General features: G+C 34.1%; 1 protein-coding gene across 10 annotated transcripts in view; it reads left to right on the top strand.

Moving 5' to 3' along the window:
• plxnb1a (plexin b1a) overlaps positions 1-22,964 on the top strand; it is a 188,160-nt gene that overhangs the window by 72,754 nt on the left and 92,442 nt on the right. For all 10 annotated transcript variants that reach the window (XR_012399007.1, XR_012399006.1, XR_012399008.1 and 7 more), the window contains exons 2-3: positions 13,350-13,429; positions 15,786-16,884. Coding sequence is in view for 6 of the 10 variants with exons in the window: in XM_073939842.1 (XP_073795943.1) it covers positions 13,416-13,429; positions 15,786-16,884 (1,113 nt within the window). In the remaining 4 variants the exon portion in view is untranslated. The remainder of the gene's footprint in view (positions 1-13,349; positions 13,430-15,785; positions 16,885-22,964) is intronic.

Here is a 22,964-nt window from a genome sequence, read left to right as displayed (position 1 = left end):
AAGTCGAAAGTAACCCAACAAATTTAAGTGTTAGGATCTTTAAATAAATAAGTTGTCTCCGGATCACGTGACAAGATGTGTTTGAAAGAGCTCCTCGCCGTATAGCTGTATCTTTTCTAAACAGTCATCCTTTACATCCAATACTTTACTGCATTACTATTTTTGTTAAATAAATTTTTGTATCTGAACTGGGTTCCAGAGGCAGTTTATAAACGTGTAGCGTACTTAAAGCAGAGTTTGATCGGTATATTATTCCATTACGCTGCATTATTGACATCTGCAATGTGTTGCTCTCTGTTTATGTAAGTTAGCTCTGTTAGTGCGATAATTAAGACAATAGACTGTTGACAGAGTAACGTTAACGTTCGGTTATAAAGGTTAAAACGATGCTTGTGTAATTGTGTCTAATTTTATGCACTTATAGGAGTTTTTTGGTACGTTTAAATTACTGTCATTTGCAGACAGCAAGATATATGCTAAGCTAGTTAACCTTAGCATAGCTTCCCGTCACTCATAGATATATACATCTATACCCATCACTTATTAACTTTTAGGCACCCAAATAGATGAGTGAGGCTGCTGCTGAGTCATTCTTGGTCCTCCACCAGCCAAAAAAAAAACTTGCTCTAGTTCTTTGTGGAAGAGTTTTACAGTCAGTGGTGCAGCAGATAAAACAATGATACTGTATGTAATGTGTGCAAAAGTATATCTTAAGTATATATATAAACAAAAATATTGCACTATATATCGCAGGGAAAAAAAATATTGCAATGTAAATTTTTTACAATATTATGCAGCCCTAAAATAATGTACAACAAACAGATTGGTTTCTCTTACACACGTGCATTAGTAGGATGTTGAGATTTGCTAAAATGTACACAGTGGCCTTACAGATGATTTACAATAAATGGCACAACGTGTTTTAGATTGTCACATACACACAACAGTGAATTTGTGAAAACAAAAACTGCTAGCAGACGTAGCCCGATGTACATATGTTTCGGTTATCAAAAAATAATTTCCAATGGAGTTATGTGCCATTGGAAATACATTTGTTGCTATGACATATCCATATTTATGAATGTGCTCTGCCCTGTTCTGTACAGCAGCAGCTCATTTGCATTTAAAGGGACAGAGACAAAACAGCATGCTTTTGCTCAAACCCAAATTAAGGCAATTTTGACAACTTTTAATCACTGATCTCTGGTGTGTTTTTGAGTTGATACTTCATATATGCATTCTGGAGACATCAGAGATTCATTTTTACATGGCAAAATATGTTTCTTTTAACATGCACCTTGTTAAATCGAATTTATCAGTTCTCAACTCTGCCCGACATCGGATACACAAAGTCTGAAACATCTTGCCAAATCCTGAAACGCAGTCAGCTCAATCATAATTACATGTAATTTCAGTAATAGATCTTGGCAGAGGTCTCTTTACCCTCATTCTCAATCACTAATTCTGCTTCCTTCCTTTCTTGATCGGCATCCAGTTGTTTTTTGGTGGTTTGTTTGGCAGCTGCTGTCAATTACTATTGTGTCGTATCCTAGCATTCAGCACATAAAGCAAGATTCAGATCAGCAGTTGTGCTGCTGCATTATTGATCACTTAAGAATGACACAGACTGAATCCCAATTTATGTAGACTTAAAAATGCTGTATAGGATTCACTTTAGAGCCCTTTTTTAACTTAGGAATTGCTAGTGAATTTAATTTAGTGTGTAGAGTAGCTGATTGTGAATGTGATGGTTCCAAATGTCAGATTTCACAATAAACAGACTTTCTGTGTCACCTAATTCTGAAATACCTGAAACAATTTGCCAGTAACTCTTGCTGTAGTACCAATCTGTGGTCTCCATTGTGTGCTCAAAGTTTTAAAGCTCTTTTAAATTTCAATTAAGCGCTTTAAGAAGATGTATTATCTAAATAATATACAGTATTGCTCATTTACAGTTGCTATAATTTGAGCATTTGTGTTTTTATTTGATATTTCTGGTGTTAGCAAGCTAATATTTAGAATATGAATTGCAACTTGAGAATCTGATGGATTAATTTAATAGGGCTATGAAATTATTGATTTCGATTTCAGCAATTTTGGACTCCAAGGATTATGAAAAAACATTCATTATTATAAAACGATTATCATACGTCATATCCTGCCCCTTTAGGCTACCGGCAGTTCGAATTTGTTCCTCTCAAAGCTCATTTTCAGATTGAAATCAGTGAAATCATACAATGTGACTTCTGCAGCATGGGACGTGCTTCATTTACTTTAAAGTGTATTCGATTTATTCATGTTTTTAAAAACGCAAAGGTGAACATATGCTGTTGTGTGTGTGCGCTGAGCAGACGAGCAGAACACACACACACACCATGTAGTCATCTTAAGGTCAGTGCATAAAATGTCAAATACATGCAAAAAAAAATTGTCAAAACAGCGATTAGTGATTTCTCACATTAACCCCCGTTTGTTATGAAAAAATAACTAAATATAAAGAGTTAAGAATGAAACAGCCTGTAAAAGTAAAACCACTGCACGGCTTTAAAGAAACAGTATACTTTATTCTTGCTGTCAGGTGTTTTTATCATTATTAATCAAACAACAAAAGACAGGGTCAAAATCCCTTATTGTTCATAACTAAAGGGCTTAAGGACAAAAACCATAGAATGACACGTCACTCGTATAGATTTTGAATAGAGAAATATGTCAATATTTTATGTCTAGACTGATGGAGAAGACGTGTGCTTTCGCGACAGTTTAGTGGTCAACAAACACACTGAAATCTCAGTGAATACTTGCTTCACAGACATAAAAAATATCCACAGAAAGCTTGAAATCTCTACTTTTAAATGAACCAACTACACTTGAAAACAACATTTTGTAATCTCTATGAAATGAACGCGAGGTATAGTCAGCCCTGTCAAACGCACATCACATGACAGCAACTTCTCAAATGCAGTCGCTGTCATTTCTGGAGGAGATTCACCATCAAGGCCAAGTTGTGAATTACTTTAGAAGAGTAGCGATATCAGACGAAGCATTATCCAGAAGATGATAATGTGTAAAATGGTCATAAATGAGGTTGGTGTCGTGATCTCATTTCTTTCGAGTGCACATGCGTATTAGCTTGGGCAACCTAAAAAAATGCCGATTTTGTTTGATTCAGTCGTTGAGAATTTATAAACGAAACTTATAATGATGATGATGATGATGATGGTTGTTGTTTTATTTTATTGGTGATCCCAAATATGCAATGTAACCGAAAGCTTGGCAAACAGTTTCGGAGAATTTGATGTTTCTCCATTCAGATATGCTAGGGCATACTGCCCGAGAGGCATTTCAAAGATGGCCATCGAGTGAAATGACTTGCCTTAAAGGAACTTTGATAAGAAACAAACCAAATTTAATTCATTAGTATATGTTTATTCTATTGTTTTTATTTCCTTTCCTTAATTGTGAGTACTCTTTGTTAGTTTGTCCCATTCTGCTTCAGTATTAAGAATTGTGAAATTTAATGATCGTTGAAATGTATAGGTGTATTATCAACAATATTTACTGAGGAGAAAAACTAAATATACAGTTAAAGTCAGAATTAATACCCCCTCCCCCTAACCCCCAAGTTATTAGTCTCCCTTTTTATTTTTTCCCCAATTTCTGTTTGCTGGTGTGCTGGAGTGTTTTTTTCAACACATTTTTTAACATAGTAGTTTTAATAACTCATTTTTAATAACTGATTTATTTTGTCTTCACCATGACGACAGTAAGTAATATTTTACTATATATGTTTTAAGACTTCTATACAGCTTAAAGTGACATTTAAAAGCTTAACTAGGTTAATTAGTAGGCAGATTAGGGTAATTAGGCAAGTTATTGTATAATGATGGTTTGTTCTGTAGACTATCAAGTCGTGCTCGCTGCAGAGCCATTTGGGCAGAGCTGAGCTCCAGCGAGGGGGAGCTTGAGCTCTCGTTCCTCCTTTCTTGCACTTCTTCTACGAGTGATGTCACTGGGGGTAGGGTTAGGGGTGGGGTTGGTGTACGCATTAAAACAGCTTATAGGAGGATGAGCGAGAGCTCATGCTCCCCCTCGCTGGAGCTCAGCTCTGCTCAAATGGCTCTGCAGCGAGCACTGTCTTAAAAAAATTGTTAAAAGGGATATATAATTTTGACCTTAAAATGGCTTTTAAATAATTAAAAACTGCTTTTGTTCTAGCTGAAATAAAACAAGTAAGACTTTCTTCAGAAGAAAAAATATTATCAGACATACTGTGAAAATTTCCTTGCTCTGTTAAACATAATTTGGGAAATATTTAAAAAAGAAAAGAAAAAAAATCAAAAGGGGTAATAATTCTGACTTAATAAGAATAAACCATATGCATGCTCTGAAAATCCATACTAGAATCGGAGACACCCTTCTCCTAATTTAGCGCACTACACATTTAGCATGCTTATACCACTTACGTGTCATTCAGTTCTCATCCTGTATAGCTGCTTTCTTTGGTGTGATGTGGCGTTTTAGGGTATCATAGAGTTTCTGTGCTGCTTTCTGTCAGAACACTGGCACATTGAGCCACAAATACTGAGTCGCTGGCATTGGCTTCTGTGCCAAGTGTAATTGTGGGCTCAGTCAGGCTTGTGAAAGAGACCACAGCGTGACAGCGACGGCACTGACCGATACACTCAGAGTGCTGAGAAACAGTAGACTCGGCTGTGTCAGTTTGCTAGTGTCTCCACCAAATCTCTGTGTGTGACATCAGTGGTTTAGGACGGGATATTTATAGTGGAGAGGGTCCAGCTGTCATGGGAAGTTGGTCTGCTTGAAGGAAGTGGATAACTGTCAAAACGCTGGGATTGAGGGATAACACTGATATACTGATATATATATATATATATATATATATATATATATATATATATATATATATATATATATATATATATATATATATATATATATATATATTATTATTATTATTATTTTTTTTTTTTTTGTTTGTTTTAATAGCTGTAATAGCAGACAGGTTGCTGGAAAGTCAAAGTGGTTTTATATCAATGACCGCAACATTAAGCTTAAGTACTACCTTTAGAAGTTTGAATGGATTATATTGGATTTTAAAAAGCAGGGAATACCCATGAATACGTATTTGCTATTTGTTAGTCAGTGTTAGGCGTTATTAAAATATATTGTAATGGGGTTTTCTTGTTGGTTTTTAAAATGTTTTTCAGTTGAAGATATCAGTATTTAATATTTAGAGCCGTATCATACACCCGGCGCAATTAGGCTCAAAATGTGTTTAGCATATTTGCATAAAAAAGCAATTTTTATGTTTTGCACCACACTGTTTAAATAGCAAATCCATTTGCACCATGTTGTGGGCTCTTGGGTGTTCCGGTCTAAAATGTAGGTGTGTTAAGGCGCATAGACGACGTGTTGCTATTCTGAGGAACTGAAATAGATTGCGCCATTGACCAACTAAAAGCTGGTCTAAAGTCCAGAACAGAGCGCGTTAGTTATGTGCCTATGTGGGTTCAAATCTTACACATTGCTTAATACACACAGGGTGTACAGCAGTATACAAATAACTGTATATATAAAAAATTTTAAAGGATTATAATGTTACAAAAATTATTATTTTCAGCATAAATATAAAAATCATTACCTCCATGCCTTCTTCACCTTGTTTTTTTGTTTTTGTTTTTGTTAGACAATTTGCATTTGTATAATGCTGTTATTATTGGCTGTATTATTTATTATATGCATATTTATGTTTGCTTTAATAAAAACAAGCTTAGATTTGATCACCTGTCAAGTTTTGGATACGTACTGTAGGCTCACCATATGGCAGATCAGAATAGAATGTGTGTTTGGTTATAACTCCACACATAACTGACCACATGTCATTATTATTGCTCATTTATTAGTTTGCTGGAAATTAGAAATGAATTTAGAAATAGTTTGAAACAAATCTTTGTGCTTAACAAACAAAATTAAATATGTAGGCTAATACATCAGTGGAGTGACTTCATTTCCTTATCCACAAAAGTAAAGGAGTAAAGTAAAAGTAAAGAGAAAGTAAAGAGGTTAAATGGTGGAGGCACGTTCTTTATCTTTGAGCTGCAGATGGTCTGTTAAACTGTTTTCTTGCTAGTGAAGCATTCATTTTTGAAGTCCGCCATGTAAATAGTGAATGCCATGGCACAACGCACCTGACTCTTAAAGACAATGCATATTATACTCAAAAAACACCCTATACTCAAAACACAATCCTGTTAGACTATGCACCGGGACGCAGACCACATTTTTACATCCCTAAAATAGCAAAAGTGGATTTGGACACACCCTTAGGCCTCATTAACACAGGACTTCAGCGTCACTGCTTGACAGAGGGCGTGTCTGAAGTTGGGGCTGACGCGATAGTCATAGTCAGCCAATTAAATTAGTCAGCAATAGGCCACTGTCTGAGATGGTGTATTTGCATACAGCGATCTTATTGGCTGACGCTTTTTGAAAAGCGATTGAAAAGTTGAGCAAGTCTTAATTTCTTCTGTGAGCAATGCCTCTGAAGCGGCGCCAACGGATCCACAATGAAGTTCGGCAACGCCTGACGTCACCCATTCAAAGTGAATGAGAAGTGTTGAAGCTGATGCCCCGTTGGAATAAGGTGTTAATGCTTTTGTGCCATGTGCTTTAGAGTTTGCACTTAGATCATACAAATAGAGCCCATAGTGTTTGCGGAGTTTGGGAAACAAACCACAAACTCATGGTAGAATGTCATTTTATTTAAAAGTGTACTGAAAAAGGCAACTATTATTGTTTTTATTATTATTATTAATATTATTACTTTATTATGTAAGTGTTCTTAATTAATAATATTTATATTAATGATATTTCTTATTTATTTTTCATTTTGTCATGATGGTGGTTTTATTGTTATAGTTATCTGAATTATATATTTTATTATTTTATTTTATATTTTACAATAAAATATAAGATCTGCCGTTTTCTTTTTACATTTTTTTATAATAATATAACATTTTTTAAAATAATTGTATTAATAATAATAATAATAATAATAATAACAGTAGTAGTAGTATTTAATTTATAATTATTTTATAGTCAGATATATGTCACTATTTTGGCCAAAAAGAAAGCAATTTTAAAAAATCACAATCATACAAATAGAGCCCATAGTGTTTGCGGAGTTTGGGAAACAAACCACAAACTCATGGTAGAATGTCATTTTATTTAAAAGTGTACTGAAAAAGGCAACTATTATTGTTTTTATTATTATTATTAATATTATTACTTTATTATGTAAGTGTTCTTAATTAATAATATTTATATTAATGATATTTCTTATTTATTTTTCATTTTGTCATGATGGTGGTTTTATTGTTATAGTTATTATCTGAATTATATATTTTATTATTTTATTTTATATTTTACAATAAAATATAAGATCTGCCGTTTTCTTTTTACATTTTTTTATAATAATATAACATTTTTTAAAATAATTGTAGTAATAATAATAATAATAATAATAATAATAATAATAACAGTAGTAGTAGTATTTAATTTATAATCATTTTATAGTCAGATATATGTCACTATTTTGGCCAAAAAGAAAGCAATTTTAAAAAATCACAATCGTTTTTTTTTTGTATTATGATAAACTATTAATATTTTTATTATATTTTCTGTCTTCAAAAATGTACATTCTAGTGGCCGCTTTTATTTTGCAATTCAGTTTGCTAACTTTTGCCGAAGAAATTTAATGTTTTCTATACAGCCTCCATAAATGGACACTGCTGTGCACCTAATTAAAGGAGATTCTCCATGCTTGTCATTTATCTCATAACTGTGCCTTTCAAACATCACATAAAAACACACAACATAGTGGCTCATTTAGCTTAGATTGGTTTCTCCTTTTTAGCTGCTCTTGCCTACAAGTTGGCCAGAGTCCCGCAAACTCCTGCTTCTCAAGACTATTGAAAGGTCAACAATAGTGTCTGGAATTCAGAGTATGCCCCATCGATGGTCAAGAAGAGCTCTATTAATAACCCTCTCACTCTCTTTCAATTCTCACGCCTTCACTGAAAAAATCTGAAATACAACCGAGGATTGTTCGCAACACCCATTCACCATATTTTACAGACAGATCTCCTTCAACGCCATCGGTTTGATATCTGAAAAGGCCGTGAATTATGTTTCGGTCCTGCTGAATGGCCGCTTTGTCCCCCCAGAGATGGATAAATAGCTTTCTTAATCATCCCGAGTGGCAACTTTTTCGTGTTCATTGTCAGGCCCAATGAGGCGTGACAGCGTAACATTCTGTTAGAGGCCATAAAAATGTGGGGTCACTGCCAACCCCTCCCAGAAAGACAGAGAGAGGTCAGTTTCCTCTGGGCGCCGCTGTGTGAAGCATGCCTGACGGGCCTGGCCTTACCCGTCCCGCCATCTTTCTGCACCCCTGGGAACACTTCCAAACAATACACTCCCTTCAGCTCAGGGACGCTCCGCATTGGCCTGCTCAAAGTTTTATCCTTTAATACAGGCTGAAGTGCTTGTCATTCTTGTGTGGGATCCCTGCTCTCTCGCTCTTTCGTGGTTCTCCTTCCCCCCCTCTTTCCCTGTGAAGAGGAGACTCTGCATTGTGTTGGCCTGCACTGTCATTGGTGTTAAATCAACACCACCTGCATGTCTATTCTAGTGAAGATTTAAAAGCGCTCGGTCTAACAAGCCTCTATTATTCTCTAACTGTGGAGGTTGAGCTTCTTTTGAGACCTTTTGTTTGTGCTGCCTTTCACGGGACACACTAATATCGAAGGGGGTTTTCTGAACGCTTTCCGAACACACCTACAAAATGCGGTAGTAGTAGGTCAGATCGGGGCACTTTTATTTGTTTGCTTTGGAGAAAAGGAGCTGTAATTGGGGTCAAGTCATTATTTGCTAACTTGGAAGAAATTCACTGACGTATTTGGACATCAGTATGCAATGATATGACCATTTCTTATCATGACTATAGTCACCAAAATGATCACAGTTATCAGTATTATCACATTATATTGTTAGAAAATATATGTTACACACTTGTTCCACTAAGTTTGGTATCTGAAAATGAGCAAACGACAGCTAAAATTTGCAGCTTTATGCTATTTTGTGACAAACAGGGTAAACATGGATCCATGCATTTCTGTGTTTGTATTATTTCATGTACACTACCTGACAAAAATCTTGTTGTCAATCCCAGTTGTAAGAGCAACAAATAACTAGATTCTTAAAGTTTGAGGACAAACTTTGAGGCTGGCTTGTGAAAGCCTGACGGTAATAGTTTATTTAGTTTAAACAGTTTTTTAAAAAGTTTAAAAAGTTTGAAAAGATAGATAGATAGATAGATAGATAGATAGATAGATAGATAGATAGATAGATAGATAGATAGATAGATAGATAGATAGATAGATAGATAGATAGATAGATAGATAGATAGATAGATAGATAGATAGATAGATAGATAGATAGATAGATAGATAGATAGATGGTGTGCTAGCATGAGTCAAACAAGCCAACCCCCGCTTCTCTACAATGTTGCTAGGTTAGTCTGTTCTGTTGCTATGGAGTTAATTGACAGCTTAGACTGATGATGTATCAAAGCTTCTTGTCAGTATGAACAGTTAAAAACAACCCCCATGTCTTTATCACACTGCAGCATGACGATATCAATCTGAACCTCTATAATGGCAGTCTAAGGGACAGTTGCTAGGGTGCAGTATGTGGTAGTTAGGGTGTGGCTAAAAAGTTGAAAGGCCATCAGTGATTGGTTGCTGGCTAGACTGAGTAAAATGAGCTCAGCCATTAGTCTGTAGGAAAGTCTGATGCAGAGTTATGAGCTTACAAAGTTTGATCCAATGTAAAGTCAATCAGTCTTTTGAATGGAAGTCTATGGGACGGTTTATAGGGTCCAAAAGTGGTTACTAGGGCATGGCTAGAAAGTTTAAAGATGACGAGTCATTGGCAGTTTAATAGTCTGAGTTAAATGAGCCTAGTTAGAAGTTAGAAGAGTTATGAGGTCACAAACTTTGATCCAATGTTAAGTCTATGGGATTTTTCCGACGGTCCCGGGACGTTTTTCGGAAAACCGAAAGTCGGATCAGTCAGAAAAGATATAGCAGTCCGAGTCTGAATAGTTCGGAGGTCTGACCCGAGTTTGAGGGTCATAGCTTGAAAGCTCTAGGAGGAGATAAGAGTTTAATTTTTAGTCTCAGAAGAAGAAGAAGAAGAAAAATATTAGTTAAAATAGGATTTCAGTAGTCTGGCTTTCTACACAAGCCAGCCTAATAACTTGACTTTTAGTTGTTCGTTTGGAGATTATTGGAGATTTTTCAGATTAATTATCTGTTGAACTGCATCCCAATCATCACAAATACTTCAGAAGACCTATTGGAACCCATATGGACTCAAGATTCTTGAGGTATTAAGCAAATTAAGCAAAAAAGAGGGCAAATTCTTCAGCAGGATAGCGCTCCTTCTCATACTCCACATTAAAGTTCCTGAAAGCAAAGAAGGTCAATGTGCTCCAGGATTGGCCAGCCCAGTCACCAGACATGAACATTATTGAGCATGTCTGGGGTAAGATGAAGGAAAAGGCATTGAAGATGAATCCAAAGAATCTGAAAGTTCTGCAAGAACGCTTTCTTTGCCATTCCAGATGACTTTATTAGTAAGTTCTTTGAGTCGTTGCAGAGATGTGTAGATGCAGTCCTCCAAGCTCAAGGGAGTCATACACAATATTTATTCTTTTTCCACTGCACCTTGATTTTATATTCTATACTCTACATTATTTCTGTTAAGTGACAAGACTTTTGTCTAAGCAAAGTCAGATCTTGCTGTCCTAATTAAATATTAAAAAATAAAGGCATGATCATATTTTATTTGGGTAAAATAAGCGTAATCTAGAGGCCTTTGTCTTTTATATAAGCCACTTCTGCTACCAAATTATCAACTAGAAGTCAAGTTATTATTTGTTGTTCTTAAAACTTGGATAGGTGACAAGACTTTTGTCAGGTAGTGTACAATTTTTGTGTGTGTATGTTTTTATGTTTTTAGGTATGCACAATATTGTTTGTTAAAACTGCACTTGAAAAAACTACTTCACAAAGATCCACATTTGTGTTGTTATGTTGTACGGGGAGAACATGCAAACAGACAGAACTCGAACCAGCAACCTTCTTGCTGCGAGTCACTATACTGCCCTGACTTAAAGTTACTTGAAATATTACTTAAAGTTTTTTTTTCACAATGATCTCTCTTGTATATTGTCTTATAATCTTTTGGGATAAGCCTGTGTCATTTCTAGTAAAAAAAATAAGTCAGACTTTGAGTCAGATTTCGCCAGGTTTATGAATAATTTTGGAATTGACTTTATGTAATAATATATGTATAAAAAACATACATTAACATTAAAGCACCAATGGACACCAATAATCAGATTTTAAACTGATTAAGACAATACTCTGAATAAGAGTATGTGTTAAATAACAAATACTGACTGTGGAATTTTAACAGAAATATTCTGTAAACTGAATTTAAGAATGTAAAATGTTACATAATGATGTTATGCTGCATCATCTTTTATTTAAAGGTAACTGTGTAGTTACTAATGCAGTGAAAATCTGTTTGTTAATTGCAATCACATGAACACATTAATGCATCTAATGACTTTACATTTTTGTGCACTAAGCTATGATTTTGTAAACTGAACATTGGATCAGTTCATGAAATACGGTTATTTGTTCAAAAATGTATACAGTTATATAAAACTTCCATATTTTTCACAGAAAAATTCTGGTAACCACAACTGCTGGTATTTTTTTCGTAAATTTAACAGATATTTTACACTATAAGAGTTTGCTAATTAACACTCTCTTAGTGTTGATAACGTTAACACTTTCAAAAGTGTTATTTTTAACACTTTTATAGTGGTTGCCAAATAAACTCTGAGGAAGTGTTCATTTTAACTCTAAGTTAGTTAAATCTACTATCTAAAAATTGCAGTGTACCATGTAAACATCCACGTTTGATTGAGTTAAAGGCAACCGCTGTGTACAAACATGCTGCATAAGTTGGCAGTTCATTTCACTTTGACGACCCCAGATTAATAAAGGGACTAAGCCGAAAAGAAAATAAATAAATAAATGATTAAGGTCATAATTGAACCGCCATAGGTTTGATGGTAATAAAATTAAAAGAACTCAGTTTATAAAATCAACCAAAAAATAATTTAGACAACCGTAATATGCCCAACTGACAAAACTTTGTTGGGTTATTGTTCATGTCAATATGCATGGTAAAATAGTTTTTTTGAGTCTAATATACCATGGTATTACCTTGTTTTTGCTTTTTTTATTTTCACTTTGTATTTGTTGTTTTGCTTTTTATGTAACCCAGAAATTTTGTATACTTGTATTTATCTTTTTGAAAATGTACCATGACAAACAAACAAAAACAAAAAAGAACCAGTTTTAGACCAGTTTTTAGACTCTTTTAATAAATAATTACACAAATAATGAGTTGATCCATGAGCAAAATCAAAAACACATAGCACGGTCAGTAAAAAACTTTTTACGCTGGTCATTTTTTGCAAATCACAAACTTTTATGAATCTTCTGAAGTTTACTGAGGCGTGCATCTTCAAATATGTTATGTCCAACTCCTTTAAAGAACTATTACTAAAAACAAAATAGAAATAATAATAAAAATAAAAATAAAATAAATTAAAAAAGGACCACAAATAATATCATGAACAATAATACCTTATTGTATGCACTGACCTGCAGGCAGTTTTGTGTGTTCCTTACTCTCCCCTTATATCCCACGCCAGCATGGATAAAAAGATCAGTACCATTGAATGTGTGTAATGAAAGTAAGGTGTGCCTCTTAGGGAAATGTTGCACCAGGGGTGATGCTGAGCCATAACACAGGTCATCAAATCACATTATTTTACTTTTATCTTATTGATTGCTTAGGTCAGCTTGAATTGCCTAAAGAAAGCGGACACTACTAGCCTATAATGGCCTCTTATTAATCACATCTTATTCATATAAAACATCACAAACAGTTTGCCTCCTCGGAGGAGTACAGGATCTGTGCCAATCTGCTAGTGCAGAGCGATGCATTAGGGCCCCGCTGGTGACTGAGGGCCTGGATCATCCAATTTCCTGTCAGGGGAGGATTGCTCAGCTCAACAGCTGTGTCTCCCATGAGCCACAATGGCATTAAGCCTCCTCTCTTCAGATTGCTCAATGGCGCTCTGTGTAAGAGCTAATCGGCATGTTTTTCTACCCTCACAGACCGTCTCCGCAGGCATGTGCTATGCCACTGGATAACCAAGAGGACAGCAGCCTCCCGAACATTATATGTCTGACAAATGGTATGTGCTGTTTTTACATCATGTTTCTTGACCGGGGCTGTGTTTTCACAGGCCTTGTTTGGAGATTGTTGTCTTGTCAGAATCATAATTCATTTATATTGTAGACAACTCATTCATTGTGTTTTTATTTAGACTTACAAATACATGGAATTATCAAGATATTTGTACTTACCATGGTAATACAGTGGTGAAGTACCATTATAGAGAATATACATATTTACTTACAAATACATGGTTATTGTCTTATTTTACATTGTCATGTTTTAAGGGGACATTATAGCATGGTAATACATTTTTATTTGTGTACCATTGTAATATATAAATAAAAATACAATTAAAGTCAGAATTATTAGACCCACTTTGAATTTTTTTTTTCCCTTAACAGAGCAAGGTAATTTTCACAGTATGTCTGATAATTTTTTTTTCTGGAGAAAGTATTATTTGTTTTATTTCGGCTAGAATAAAAGCAGTTTTAATTTTTTAAAAGGCATTTTAAGGTCAAAAATATTTGCCCCTTTAAGCTATATTTTTTCGATAGTCTACAGAACAAACCATCATTATACAATAACTTGCCTAATTACCCTAACCTGCCTAGTTAACCAAATTAACCTAGTTAAACATTTAAATGTCACTTTAAGCTGTATAGAAGTGTATTGAAAAATATCTAATCAAATATTATTACTGTCATCATGGCAAAGATAAAATAAATGAGTTATTAGAAATTAAGAAAAGTCATTAAAACTATTATGTTTGGATAATGTGATGAAGAAATATTCTCTCTGTTATATATATTAACATAGCCACAGGATTCCTAAAATAAGTCTTGAGCAATACAGAATAGAGAATACACATTGTTCTTAATTATTTTGTTGATTAGGTCACTTAGTTGAAAATGTATCAAATAAATAGACTTTTTTGAAAGTACACTATATCATATTTGATATTTGATATAGACACTTTGAAATAATAACTGATTATTCCTATTATAATTATTATTAATAACAGTTTTATAGTTTATTTTAATTATATTTAGATTATTATTATATTTATATTTATATATTATTATTATTATTACTACCTATTTGTATATTTTATATTTTATTATATATATATTATAAGTTATTATTATTATTATTATTATTATTATTATTATTATTATTATTAACAGGTTGTATAGTTTATTATTTTATTATATAATATATTATAAAGTATTATTATTATTATTATTATTATTATTATTATTATTTATTTTTATTATTAACAGTTTGTATAGTTTATTATTTTATTATATAATATGTATCATAAATTATTACTATTATTATTAACAGGTTGTATAGTTTATTATTTTTATTATATTATATATATTGTAAAGTATACTTATTATTATATTATTATTAGTAGTAGTACTAGTAGAAGTAGTTGTAGTATTAGTATTATTATTAACATTTGTATTGTTTATTATTTTATAAATATTATATATTACAAATTATTATTATTATTATTATTATTATTATTATTATATTATTATTATTAACATTTTGTATTGTTTCTTTTTTATATTATATGTTACAAATTATTATTATTATTATTATTATCATTATTATTAATTTATTAAAAGTATTTTGTATTCATTATATTTTATTTTACTCAGGGGGATATTTACCATTTTAAATGAATTGTAAATAACAGAGTACTACTTAAATACTATAATTTATTCATTTTATTATAGTAAAAAAAAAATCTAATATTTCAAAATGCTGTTAGTATTTCCATTTCATTCCATCACCATGATATTGCCATATTTCTTTTTTTATTGGGTGCTGATTGCCATTACTTGTTGATTCTTCCTTTTAGCATGACCCTCTTAACACTTTGATGCACTACATGGGTTTAAAGTGACCTGTCTAAGCTTATTTTTATTATATTTATTTTATAGCTTGTGAATCAAAGGTTTAATAAAACATATCTAACACTAAATCAAAACAAAAGCTTATAATTATTCTTAAAGGGATAGTTTACCCAAGTTTGTCATAATTTTCTCAGCCATTCTGCTGAATACAAAAAAGATATTTCGAAGAAGGGTGAAAACCTGTAGCCATTCACTTCCATAATATCTGTTTTTCATGCTATGGAAATCAATGGTTCCAGGTTTTTAGCTTTCATCAAAATGTCTTCTTTTGTGTTTAACAGAACAAAGAAACATTTTAAGGTGAGTAGATTTTCATGTTTGGGTGAACCATTCCTTTAATCTAGATAAAGGTATTTTTAATATGTCCTCTCACATAACTGTACTATATTCATCACTGTACTGTGCGCTAATGCTGCAGTATTACTGACTCGTATCATATGTGCTTAGTGTGTTTGCAGTGCAGTGTGGGATGGCCCTCATCTTGACCCTGCTTCAGTCCCTCATCCTGGGTGTTCTGGGGCTCCACAGCAGTTACCCTCGTTTCTCCTCCAACCACACACTCCTTCAGCACCTGGCGTTGCACCCCGATCCCAGCGTAGGCACCGTGTATGTGGGGGCCCGGGACCATCTGTTCCAGCTGGCCGGCCTTGATGGCCTCCGTCTGGAAGTGGATGAGGAAACCGGCCCGGTGAGAGACAGCAAGGACTGTCTGCCTCCAGTGACCCGGCAGAACTGCCCTCAGGCTGGGCTGGTCAGCAACCACAACAAGCTCCTATTGGTGGACCCGTATTCCCTCCAACTCATCACCTGCGGCAGCGTCCACCAGGGCACCTGCCAGAAACGAAGCCTCGCCAATGTTAAAGAAGTGCTCTTCTCTGCCGAGAGGCCTGTAGATACGCAGTATGTGGCGGCTAATGACCCGTTAGCATCAACAGTTGGGCTAGTGGTGCGACCGCAAGACAAGGATCCCGTCTTGTATGTAGGTCGAGGATACACCAGCAGTCACCCGCCAGTCTCCACTCGGCAGCTTTCAACAGAGCCTGTGTTTTCCTACGAGGAAACCGCCAAACTTGCTGTTGCTGGACGTCTTTCGGAGTATGATCACAATTTTGTCGCCACCTTTGCGCGACGTAACCACGTCTACTTTTTGTTTTATAGACGTGACCTGAAGGCTGCCTCAAGGGAGTATCGGACGTATGTTGCACGAGTTTGTTTGGACGATCAGGCGTATTATTCTTACGTCGAGGTACCGCTGACATGTCGCTCACGCTCGACTGGAAGGACTTACAGTTTCCTGCAGGGGGCGCAAGTGGGCGGGGAGGAGTCTGGAGGATCGCAGGTGTTAATGGGAGTGTTTTCGACAGGGGTTAGTGCTGCTAATGGACCCGGTGAGGAATCTGCATTGTGTGTGTACTCTCTGGAGGAAGTGGACCGTGGGATTGATGCTACGCGAGACCTGTGCTACACGAAGGTTGGGGAGAAAGATGGCATCAAAGTGGCGTACATTGAGTATGATGTCAAATCCAGCTGTGCCAACCTGCCCACGGTGAGTCAGCGGAAATGTATTTTGAATGTAATATTAAGTTGTAGACTAGACATAGACATGTACTGATACGATATGTAGTCATGCAATACTGTGATAATGCAATATACTGTTAGTATAGGGGAATTATCGTACATTGTTCTGTCTCTGAATTTTTAAAGTAGCTTTTTGAGCACACTTTAGCTTATTTATGCTGATTATTTCAACCTAAATTTGAGTAAAAATAAAGACTAATCCAAGCATTGTGTTAAAGCTTACCTATATATTTAATTTTAATATACAACCCAGTGGTTAACTTTGTCCATATTTTACCCAAATTTAGATTGAAATAACTTGAAATGATGTTTTAAAGGGGTGTTCCTCTACGATATCATATTTTAATGTTTAGTTGATGTGTAATGTAGCTGTGTGAACATAAAAAACATCCGCTCAAAGTTTAATGCAAAGGGAGACATTGGCTTTTACAGAGTTAGCTTAGCAAAGCCTACAGCAAACAAAGTTTGGGGATTACAAAATAAATACATCTGAGCTAGTGAGATTACAAGGGCTTTTGGTTACAAGTATTACCACAAGCAGTGAAGGGGTGTGGCCAGAGACGCTGTAATGTCCAAATGCTGCTATTTTAACAGAGCTTCTTGTGTTTCAAAATGCTGTTTGGCACCGCTAACAATTTAGCTACAAATTCATGTTTATCAGTCACACCGCTGTAAAGCACACACAATCTTCAGCGACGCTGCAGTGTGTCTCTCTATGTGGCTGCTTTTCCTGCGTTATACATCTCAAATAACGAACTCGCAAAAGCTATGAACTTTTTATATTACTTACACACGCTTATTCTAAATATATGTGGAAGACACTTGTCAGTTGTTATTTTAGAGAGCAGGCATGATGTTCAGCTGTGTGCTCTCCAATTTTCTGTCTTAGTCATGCAGCTAACACTGCAAATATGTACACTCTATGTACACAGTGCAAAAATGTGCTTGTAGGGGCGTGACGTGGTGATGTGGAGCTGATCCACGAATCACAGCACATTATGTTAGTTGACCAATCAGGACTTTTAGAGGAACTAGGACATATGACATGTCGTTTTCATGTTAGCTGAGTAGCATAATATAATAAATGTAAGATCAATGAAAAAAAAAAAAAATTCAACAAGTAAAGCATGTAATTTTCTACAAGTGATTGCTTTGCATCTTAAAAACACAACCAAGTCTTAAAAATACACTCTGAAATCTTTTATAGAAAAATATGTGCAAAAACAAAGCTTGATTAATTTCTGACTTTTGAAAAAGTTTCATGGTGTCGTCTGAAATGTGGGTTTAAACAAACAAATTCAGAGTTTGTTTGTTAAGTCCTTATTGGTTTATTAAATGACATACAACATTTTTAAAGCTGCTTTTTTTACAGATATATGTTTTTTTCTTTATAAGCAATGTACAGTTGAAGTCAGAATTATTAGCCCTCTTCAATTTTTTTTCTTCTTTTTTAAATAATTTCCAAATGATGTTTAACAGAGCAAGGAAATTTTCACAGTATGTCTGATAATATTTTTTCTTTAGAGAAAAGTATTTTTTGTTTAATTTTGGCTAGAATAAAAGGAGTTTTTAATTTTTTAAACAACGTTTTAGGGACAAAATTATTAGCACCTTTGAGCTATATTTTTTCTCGATTGTCTACAGAACAAACCATTGTTATACAATAACTTGCCTAATTACCCTAACCTGCCTAGTTAACCTAATTAACCCAGTTAAGCCTTTAAATGTCACTTTAAGCTGTATAGAAGTGTCTTGAAAAATATCTAGTAAAAAATTATTTTCAGTCATCATGGCAAATAAATAAAATAAAATAAATCAGTTATTAGAAATGAGTTAATAAAACCATTATGTTTTGAAATGTGTTGAAAAAAATCTTCTCTCCGTTAAACAGAAAATTGCGAAAAAAGAAACAAGCGGTCTAATAATTCAGGAGGGCTAATAATTATGACTTCAACTGTATATAACAGTAAAATGTATTTTGTATATAATGTATTTTTTTATAATGTATGTCAGTCTAATTATAGGTGTAAAAAAGGTGTAAATACAGATCACCATTATATCACAAAAATGTTAATTCCAAAATGTAATCTCTACTTTTAATGCTGTTAAATGCAAAATTATATTGTAATAATGACACAATTTTGCTGTCATGCAAAAACAATGCTGTCAGCCATTATTATGTTTTATTTATTTATTTATTTATTTATTTTTGTTTCTCTTTATATCTTTATATCTTTTTTATGAGGCTGTCCTGGTCAAGCCAGGCAGCAGACAAAGTTACAAAGAAGTGCATATCACAACACACAAACACACACAAAAGGTACTTTACATGGTATAAACCATAATCAATCAATTAAAAATTAAAAAGTGAACTGTTTTAATTAGACTTCAAGATAGATTTAATCATAGTGATTACATCTCATTCAAAATATTCAGTTGGGAAATAAGTATTGAACACGTCAGCATTTTTCTCAGAAAACATATTTTTAAAGATGCTGTTGTCTTGAATTTTTTTACCAGATGTTGATAACAACCAAAGAAATCAATATATGAAACAAAACAAAACTAATTATTTGACAAGTTAAGTTATGTGCAATGAAATGAAATGACACAGGGGAAAAGTGTTGAACACATGAAGAAGGGTAGGTGTAGAAAGGCAGTGAAAGCCCAGACAGCAACTGAAATCTCTCAGTAGTTCTTCAGCAAGCCTCTGCCCTCCGTCAGTGTAATATTAGCTGCTTCAGTCCAGCATCTACATTATTAGGATGGTGAAGATGAAACCAGGGTGGACATTTCATGATCCAAAACACAGCCTAGGAAACTTTCAAATGCTTTCAGAAATAAATAATCAATCTGTAGAATGGCCCAGCCAATCACCCGACTTGAATTCAATAGAAAAAATAAACAAAATAAAGATCAGCTTGGATAGACGAGATTCACAGAACCAACAAGAATTTTACACTCTGTTCAAGTCTTCATTCTCCACTATGAAGACTTGTTTCTTATTTCCCCCACTATATAATGGATCATAATTTGAAAAAACATATTGACCTAACTGGGCGATGTGGTCCAAAGTCCAAAGACATGCGGTATAGGTGAATTGGTGTGTGCGAATGAGTATGTGTATGGGTTTCCCAGTGATGGGTTGTGACTGGAAGGGCATCCGCTGTAAAACATATGCTGGATACGTTGCCGGTTCATTCCACTGTGGCGACCCCAGAATAATAAAGGGACTAAGCCGAAAAGAAAATGAACGAATAGATATTGACCTGTAGGCAAAAAGTAAGAGTATATCTGTTGATCTGGTATTATAAATATAAGTACACTACAAATATACAACAAATATACTGTGTTTAAAATAAGTTTTTTTTTATTGAAGCATTTACTAATCCTCCACTTGTTCCAAAGCTGTTTGGAGTTCTTAAAAAGAAAAAGAAAAACTGTACTGAAGAATATTGACATCCACAGTATTACTATAGATGCCAATAGCTGCTTTTTCCCAACATATATTCTTTAATATATATATATATATATATATGTGTGTGTAAATATGGCTGATTTCAGCGTTATGGATGTGACATTTGCAGTAAAAATTCAAAACATAAATTCGCAGAGAAAGTATACGTTAACATTATATTGAACCATCTGTTTATATTTTCCAAAACAACTAAGCACAGAGTTATGGGATCAAAAAAATTCAATCTGTGAACAATTTTATACCTTAAATGAGGAAAATAAACAAGCATTATGGATGTGACAAAAAAAGTCTGCGAGTTTACAGTATACAACATATTTCGTAGAAATTCTGTGAATTAAACTGCACAACCCAAAATAAATTATGCTCAACAAAAGGATAGGAGTTGGCTCTTTATAGAACAAAACTGATTGATTTTATTTTATTTTGACATTTTTGCATTTTTGAGGGAAAAGCTTTGTTATGGATGTGACACTTTTTCGTTATGGATGTGACGGATGTGAAATTGCCATTTGTTTGACTTTGGTAAATCAAATATAATAGTTTGAAAACATTGACAGAGACATTTTTAAGTATTTTTAAAGTACTGTAAAACACAAAAAAACTTCAAAAAATGTAGAAACGGTTTCGCTATTTTGGTGAAAACATTTTTCTTTTCATGGCAAGGTTGACATTTTCATGGAATTGCTCAATTGCTCATATATATATATATATATATATATATATATATATATATATATATATATATATATATATAAATAACTTTTTTTTTTTGGTTCAACAGAAGAAAAAACTATAACTTTGTGTAAGTAAATGTTCATTTTTAGGTGAACGATCTCTTAAATAGACTAAAGAGAAGCCAGAATATTTAATTGACAGTAGAAAGATATTTGATTCATCACCTAGTTGTCACGTAACACGTTCCTCTCGTGTTTATTTTGCAGGAACATTTGACAGACGCAGTTCATGTCTTCACGCTGAAACCTTATACACATAAATCATCCATATAAATAGCTTTTGAGGTCAACCGTCCTCCACATAATCATCACAGTAGTTTAACTTTGATTGAAAAGCATGGGAATATGGGAAAACGGATGCCCACAACGTAACCCTTGGGAACCGAACCACATCGTTTTCTTCTAACAGCGGATCCAAACCAACGTTTGTCCTGATTTAGATGCATTGCTCCTCACTAATTCCCAGGCAAATTGCTTTAGTTCATGCGATTCTGCCTGACATGTTCTGAGCGAATTACGGTTTCTCTCTTTGATGAGCACAAGACAGACGTACCTCACGTTACTCCTAACAAGATCTTTGGACAAATCAAAGAACCGAAATGCAAACAGCCTCTTCTTGACCTCTGTGTGTTTGTCTGTTTAAGAGCCAGAGCCGGGCCTGCTTACTCCTAAACAGGGTTGTTCAGATCAATAAAAGCCCCACTAGCTTAAACTGCTAATGATGTCTGCTGTACAGGGGGTAGAGAAGATAAATATATGGCTGAGGGTGAATATATCTAGGAGACTTTTAGAAAGTTTACCTACCGTAACAACAGCCTTTTGGATTTATGACATCATTTATTTATCTTCATGTTTCATAAAGCCAAATGACTTTTGGTAGAATAGCCATAACGCTTATTATACCACAAATGAGATCATATACAATATATACTAGATACAGCCTAATAGTTTTCTTATTATTCGCATAATTGTGTTGTTGTTTTGTTGAAATACAAAAATATTTCTGCATAAATGTAAAATGAAATCATTATAAAGGGTTATTATGATACTGGATACTTAAAAACGCTCAGATACTTACAAACATCTGAGCGAAAATGTTAAACAACATTTGAGCGATGTTGAGCGCGCTCTTAAACAGCGCTGATTTGCCAATGTATTCACATGCTCAACTGAAATGACTGAGATCAGCCATGAAGATCATCAGTTCACCTAACTCACCTCTGTTTACTGAGTATAACCACAGATTGACGAACATTGGAGTGTTTTAAAGCCACAGTTCATCAGTGGATGGCTTGTATGTCAGCTTATAGACAAACCAACTGATCTGACGTGACTTTGAAAAGCTCCAGTGTCCCTGTATCTGTGGTTAGACACAGTAAACATATTATTTTATTTAGGTTGTCTTGCTAAATAGTTAAATGACTGTTAAAATAATTGACTTGACAAAAGTATTATAAATACACTAGAGTTGAGATAATTTTTCAACATATTCATAACTAAAAATTGTATTTTCACTAGCGAGTAAACAGTTAAACAGATCATCTGCAGTGAGGATAAAGAATGAGCCTCCTCCATTTGGCCTTTTTACTTTCTCTTTACTTTTACTTTACTCCTTTACTTTTGTGGATAAGGAAACAGCATTTTACACACTCCACTGAAGACATCCATTAGCCTACATATTTAATTTTGTTTGTTAAGTGCAAAGATTTGTTTCAAAACTATTTCTAAATTCAGTTCTAATTTCCAGCAAACGAATAAATGAACAATAATAATGAAGTGTGGTCAAAAACACACACCCAAACACATGCCCCATTCCTATGCTCCATATGGTGATGC

Source organism: Danio rerio, chromosome 23 (assembly GCF_049306965.1).
Source record: "Danio rerio strain Tuebingen ecotype United States chromosome 23, GRCz12tu, whole genome shotgun sequence".
NCBI lineage: Eukaryota > Metazoa > Chordata > Actinopteri > Cypriniformes > Danionidae > Danio > Danio rerio.
This window is presented reverse-complemented; position numbering and strand designations above follow the sequence as displayed.